The sequence below is a fragment of the Vanessa atalanta genome, chromosome 27 (assembly GCF_905147765.1).
Source record: "Vanessa atalanta chromosome 27, ilVanAtal1.2, whole genome shotgun sequence".
Lineage (NCBI taxonomy): Eukaryota > Metazoa > Arthropoda > Insecta > Lepidoptera > Nymphalidae > Vanessa > Vanessa atalanta.
The window spans coordinates 1852144-1859780 of NC_061897.1; the positions used below are offsets into that span (position 1 = coordinate 1852144).

Genomic DNA, 7637 nt, shown 5'->3' on the forward strand with positions numbered 1-7637 from the left:
CAGAAGCAAAGAAGCCTAGCAGGGTATGGGAATTGAGATTGAGGTCAGACGTTCCATTAAATCTTACTAGACTTAATGTGTATGTGTGACTTGATGGTAGTCTTCAAACATATTGTCAACTACGAAAGTAACTATTAAACCCCTATATAAAATATCATCATCCTTTTCTATCATACATTATATATTATAGTTAGAAAGAAATCCACAAATGTATTTACAAATCGGTACTGAATATATTTTTCTTTGCTTAGCATAATTAAACAAAAAAAGCAGTAATCACAGATTAAAAAAAATCTTATAATCTAGTTTACACAATATATAATACTTTATGTATTATTTTTCTTATACATAATATAATTATTAGACTGCCAATTTTAAATAAATTAATCTATAATATTATAATAATAATTTATTTATTTTTCTTACATAATTACGATTTGTGAATTAATACCGATTTAGAATTATTATACGCGAATAAAAAAAAAACAGCAATTTTTAAATTTCTCCAAAACCTATTAATATAATAAAAAAAAAATACAATATAATGTATTAGTAACTATACATTAATAAAACTTATAAAATTAAAAAAAAAATAAAACAAATTTCCATCCTTAAGCATAAATGTAAACCAATTATAAAAAAAAAGAACTGAAAACGGCCCAGCGTTTCATACATATTTAAAAAAAAAAATCTGGTAGACAGAAAACAGTTAACACTATACTAACTTGAATGAAGATTGTTTCCAATTATAAATTAAAAAAAAAATCATTGTGACATTTGAAATAAGAACAACAAAAAAATACACAGAGAATCGTTGCACTAACAATCTTTAAAACAGTTTCACATACAAAAACTTAAAAAAAAAAAAACCATTAAAATGGTTTAATTTCAAAAGCCTCCAGTGTGATTAAACTCTGTGATAGTAGAAAGGGCTTCAAGTTAATATAGTGTTATTGCGCGTACAATTTAAGAACGATTTCGAACAATTATTGCGTAGAATCTTAGTCCGGAGGCAGATAGCTGAATAGTTTGTATTTATCACGGATATACGGTCGTACGTCGTCTTTCTGTAATCAATTTCAAAGAAGCATATTGTAATATACGACTGATAACATCCCAACCCTTCCGAGAACAAGGCAATCGACTGATAACCAATCTATACTAATCTATGCTAATATTATAAGTGCGAAAGTAACTAGACTGTCTGTCTGCCTGTTGCAACTAAACATAGACTGAACACTGACATAGGCTTTTTTTTATATCTTACACCTGACGACCCCTTAAACACCAACGAACAAAGGTCGCTCGCGATATCCACGAAATTAACATTGCATTATTTTCATTTTTAGTATTTTTTACATTTTTGCCGGATTTTAACATTGATTACCAAATGGTAAGCGATCACTACTGCCTATAAAAATCGTACTGTAAGAAATATTTATCATTTCTCATATAATTCTCATTAAAATGATATGTCCATTGTTAGACTGGATCAATCACCCTTCAAATCAAAACATATTAATAAAAATTCTAATTATTGAAGTTTGGTGCTAACTAAGATATTATGTTACCACCCACTCATCAGATATTCTATCGCTAAACAGTGTTCCGGTTTGAAGGGTGAGTGAGCCAGTGTAACTACAGGCACAAGAAACATAACATCTTTGTTCCCAAGATTCGTGGCGCATTGGCGATGTGAGGAATGGTTAATATTTCTTATAACGCCATTGTCTATGGGTAGTGGTGACCACTTAACATCAGGTGGCCTATATGCTCGTCCGCCTACCTATATCATAAAAAAATGGTTATGATGTGTAGGTGCTACCAACCCAGATAGATGTTCATCATAACATCGATCATTTATAATAATCTTTGACACATTCCAAGTAGTGGTTGTTTATGGTTTTAAAGACTAATTAGTTAGAAAGCTGCTAGTGAAGTAGAAATTACAATAAATAAAGGACTTGTTTTACGCGGGCATCGCCTGCGTGTTTAGGGGTCCTATGTACTCATTTGAACATTTTCAACTTAATAATTTAAAGACTTTCATCATATCGAACTCTTCACCCTCGTAATAATAACTTTAGTCGCCTTGATTGTGTAAATTAAAAAGCATATATGCTTCCTTGTTATTCAAACTTACTACTTACTAAATATCATGAGAATCAGATCAATTTAGCCGTGACAGAGTTATTTTCGCATTTATAATATTAATATCATAGAAGTATAGATATAGATTTCACAATAATCCTAAGACATATAACATATATACTTACAGTAGCCAGGTTTTCTAGGAACGGGAGCAGCTTCAGCAGTTCGTTGTCACTGCGGTCCACGAACCAGCTGTCAATTGGTATGCCATTCTCCAGTTGATAACCAAACGCCTGGGAATTAAACTTAGATTAACTACTTGTATGTTTTTATATTTAACTAGAAGAAAATAAATTAACGTCTGTAGTTACACTGGGTCACTCATTCATCAATGAATGTTGTTGAATGGGTGGTACTTGCCCAGACACAAAGATAATATCTTAGTTTCCAAAGTTAGTGACCACTTCGATTAGGACAGTCATTGTTAAATAGTTGTTTGTAAAAAAGTAATCATCCCTGTCCTACCTGAGGGCTGTTATCAACTATGACGGTCTTCCGTAGATCCCTGCCGAGTATCGAGAGATCTTTGACATAGTTCCCGTTCACGAGAAGACAGTGTTCGCGGAATAATCTGGAACAAACGGACCAACAAACATTTTTATGAGGTAAAAAAAATACTTAGTAAGGTTATATAGGCTATTTCAATGGCAGGAGTAAAATCATTGAACTTGAATTGACATGTTATTTAAAAAAAAAAAAACGTCAGGGCATATTCAAGAATTCGCGCCAATCGAACACTATTCTACATTAAGCGTGTCCATTAAGCATAGTCCTATCACATTCATTTCGCATCGCTATTGGCTACCGCTTGGTATCACGTGACTTCCTCGCGTTGCTATTGGATAAGATTCCGTCACATCACATGTAATTTTCTATACCACGACCCAATCGAACACATTCCCATCGTATAATTCAAACAACACCATTGGTTACCGTTAACTAAAACGGAATCGTCGTGCGCTACGATTGGTCTATCGTCTACAGCCAGTATTGGTCATTTCTGTAAGGCGCGTTGCGATTGGCATATAACGTGTGAGCTCACCGGTATTTAATCCAGCGTCGCGCGGGGTCCAGCAGGTTGAGCAAGCGATCGGCGTACACTCGCTTGCTGGCCGTGAACAGGATTACCTCGTACAGGCGAGACACACGCGACAGAAACTCGGCGAAATGAGGCCGGGTGCGGACGAACACCTGGAAATATTCCTTATTTATGACCATGTCTATAAATAGCTCACTAATGGACCCTTTATAGCGTTGTATATGAAAAGAAGTCTGATAAACAAATGGCCACCAGATGAAATGTTGTAATTTTTTTGATATAATTACAATTTATAACTTACAGTATTCCTGAGGAATAATGTAGCATTCTACCAGTAAAATTTAATTGAATTAGATCATTGGTAAACTCTGATTACTCACAAACGAATAAATTTTAACTCTTTATAGTATTCGTTATTTTTATAAACAAGTATTTGTAACACACCGTATAGCGACAATCCTGGAACAGAACCGGGAAGTGAAAGCTCGCGTCCGGTAGTTCTTGTAACGAGCAGTGCACCAATGTTTCGTCCAAATCTAAAACCTGAAATGAGACATTACATTAATATACTGTATACAGGCTCGTTTACGTGGATGTGTGTAATTGTGTGGGTAATGTATGCGTGTAGTAAAAGTCGTGTGCGACTAAAAAATCATAAGAATAGAAAAAAAAATGTTCGAAGCTTGCAAATTTATTGATGTCTTTGTCAAAGTTTCAATGATGTGATTATGTGAATTTCGAGCTATAGCTGAACACTGCGAGGTGTGTAGGCGCGGAGGACTCACGAGGCTGAAGTCGGGGCTGGTGCGCGTCTTGAGCGGCAGCGCCGGGCAGCGCGCGCGCAGCGCCCCCGCGCCGCAGCACACCGACTCCAGCGGCGGCAGCTGCGCACGCGCACACGTTACGCACATTATTCATACACTACATGGATATACTGGTGTTAATGGAACTTAAAAAATGGTGGTTTGCGGTATTATATACTCCTTATTTATATAATTTCATGTTAAGGTACCAAACATATAAAAAAAATGGATAGCTATAATCTGGTGTTCATTAAAATCTACATGAATAAAGTATATTATATTGATAACTTGATTTGACTGATTGATACTGACTGAACAAATCGACCTCACCTGTTTAATAAAAAGGTATGGATCGAAAGCATCCGCCCAGGAAGATATCTGCTCGCATTCAGCTCGGACGCTGCAGGAAGATATCACAGCCGCTGCTTCCTCCTATAAATATAATTAAATTAAATCATAAATAAAAATTAAAAACCACAGAAATGGTTAAGTCCTACTACTGGAAAACTAATTAATCATAACTTTATTGATTTATCCAGATAATTAAAATTACTGAAACATCAATATTTTTGTAATTTATTTCATGGTTATAAATAAAAAAATAAAAATTCAAAGAAAATCTGCCACATGCACATATCTACCTCCTCAAAATACCTCAAAATGTCTGAAAGACATATATCATAGCATTGGTCAATGAACATTAGGAACCGCTGTAGACATTAAATAGTTTTATCCTATTTTATATTATGTTGAAAAGATGAGACTTAAATGTATTATTTATAATACAAACCTCAATATCTGGAGTAGGTTCATCGTGACAATTCAAAGAATTTTCATCCACCACAACGTCAGATGCACCCTGTGGAGAAAAAATATTGTTGTACTTTTGACGGCTAATCCATATTATTATTTTTAAATTATAATTGTTAGGTTAAAGGGCCATCTAATGGTGGTCACTATCATTTGTGGTGCCAGTTGCTAATAGTCATGAATTGCATCACCCAGTTTTTATAGGACTCACCCATCCTGCAGCTTCAGCAGCGAGACTCTGGCTTATTTCAGCCAAAAATCCCGTACTAGGGTTTCTAGCTGACAAAGCTTCAAGGCTCTCTATTGCAGTGCCCTGGGTGTCACCACAAGTTGATGATATTTCACATTCTGGATCTCGAACATAGACATCTTTCTCTAGCATAGACACAAAGTCGGGCTGCAATGCAGAAAACATACAGATTAAATTTTATTATTAATGAATAAGATTGATACTGCCACACGAAATAAAAAAAAAGCTGACTTTAAATTTATATTTTAAGTACTGACTGATTTAGATAACATTGTATATTAATGAAATTAAAAATCCCATTCTGAAGCTCTACCGAGCCCAATACCATAGAATTACCCAAATTGAATTGTAAACGAAAAAAAATATTCTAAGACCCATCAAGAAGCACCCTGTTCTTTCATCATAATTAAATATACATTAAAATTATATTTACCTTAACATACTTATCCCCAGAGTTAAGAAAATCCCCACAAACATCCAAATCATCCGTAGTTGAAGTAGGTTGATACATTTCAAGGTCATTGCTAGACTTACGACGCTTCATCTTCTTGTCAATAGCTATCTTATTCCCTTTCATATCTTCCTTCTCAGTGGTCATCACCTTGGCTGCTTTATCAGCAAGCAGGTCAATATCTTCATCCTCTGTCGGTACCTTATTGTTTATTAGTCTTGCACATTCCGCAATAGCCATCAAATCATTAAGGCAGTCATTTGGAAGACAAAGTTCTGATGATTCTACTTGGCCATCTGAGTCGGAGTCCTCATTTTTCGGCACTGAGAAATCAACAAATGTAGTTGTATGTGGTTCATACATTGTGATGTCATTGTCATCTGGAAAGGGATTGGATTGTTCTGGTACCACTGGAGCTTTGGATCTAATTTTCTTTTTGGGACTTTCATTAGTCGAGCTCACCGCTATCTTGCTCATTTTCATTGAAGGTACACCCAATTGACGAACTTTACGTATGGGGGAGCTGTTTAATGAAGCTGATTTATCAGGCTTATCCATTCTTCTGGTCTTTCTTGGTGAGCTCAATGCTGATGATACAGATTCTGTCTTTCTCAACTCTCTATTCAGAGAACTTTGACGTAGTTGAACACTTTTCGTTGTACGTACATCTTTCAATTTGTTCTTTGATGTGGTTGTAACCTTATCATTCTGCATTTTAGGCTTAGTCGTTGATGTTACAATGTCTTTATTCGTATTACGGACAACAGTTTGAAAGATTGGCTTCTTAGCACACGATTCCTCCTTCGACTTAGACTTCTTTATCTCCACGGGTTTTTCCATCTTTTTGACGATTTTCGTTCTAACTGGCCTTGTTTTGAGTTCTAGATTTTTCTGAGATCGTGTAATACAATGCAGGGATGGTCCAGATGATAGACCATTTTCCCCACTCAAAACCTTTTCCCAAGTTGACTTGTTTTTCAGTAGAGGCTTGTTAAGAGATTTTGCTTTTAAATTTTTCGATCTTTGAGACTTTGTCGCTGAGAGCGGTCGCTCCCTTTTCCTACTTCTTAACCGCATCGCAAGATTATGGGGCATTTAACCTGGAATTTCATAAAATGTATCAATGATAATATTTTGATCGATACAACAATAACAAAAAAAAAAAAATTTACATAATAAACATTACAAAAATTCCTTCAGAAGCAACAAGAGCTAGTTACATTTTATATATAAATATAAAATATATAGTAATACGTAAGTGTTACAAATACTTACATGAACTCTATACGATTAGAAAGTTAAGTTTTACTCCAGACATTTAAATGATGTAACAGTTTATATTTATGCATTACAATGTGTTTATTCTAAACACAGATTTTATTGACAGATACGTAAGAAATATTCTTTGTTTAATTATAAAATTTCAACCCAAAAAATTCGGCGCGGCAAACAACTTCGCGCCTTTTTTTACGACAATTTTATATACTTTTTCAATTATATTCTTACGAAACACTCGTTCGAAATTTTCTGATGAGTATTAATTAAATAATCACTATTAATATAAGCACTGCACTAACGAAATAACTATAAAATAACTCTCGCGAAAAAGAAAAAAGCGGCGCTAACACATTATTGATTTATGCGCCAGTAACCGAAAACAACTCTCACTGATGCGTACAGTTTTAATTGTCAAATATTTTATTAAAGCAATTAAATGACGGAAGTGAATATGCGCTTCACTCTAATCATGTAATTAAATGATAATTAATATATTGAAAAACACAAAGCCAAACAAATGTCAAAATGGCGGCGTTTCTTCTACTAGGTGAAGATTTTTTTCTTCAGATGGCGTTGCGGAACTGCGCATGCGTTTTAATATTGCTTTAAAAGTCGATATGTTAAACCACATAAGACATAGACACACATGAATACTGCAGTAAAAATAGTGATTTTTTTATCAAAATTTTACTGACTATACTTTTTAAATAAAGAAAAAATTAAGAATAGTTATTAGCGTTCAAAAATATTTTTGACAATAAATCAATAAATTAATGACTAATTTAAATGGTACATGTGTTATAAGTATTTTATAATTATAATTAGAATATATGTATATGATGATGTTGCCAAAAT

At 34.1% G+C, this 7637-nt stretch overlaps 1 protein-coding gene across 1 annotated transcript; it reads right to left on the bottom strand.

Moving 5' to 3' along the window:
* Positions 1–590: 590 nt before the first annotated feature.
* On the bottom strand, positions 591–7312 carry LOC125074193. The gene is made up of 11 exons (XM_047685441.1): positions 6780–7312; positions 5487–6604; positions 5015–5200; positions 4784–4852; positions 4324–4425; positions 3976–4074; positions 3635–3733; positions 3194–3342; positions 2617–2722; positions 2277–2384; positions 591–1067 (listed from the first exon to the last, which is right to left on the bottom strand). Exons 2-11 carry the CDS (start codon positions 6597–6599, stop codon positions 1002–1004), a joined length of 2097 nt encoding a protein of 698 aa, XP_047541397.1. The 5' UTR covers positions 6600–6604; positions 6780–7312; the 3' UTR covers positions 591–1001.
* Between the last annotated feature and the right edge of the window lie 325 nt (positions 7313–7637).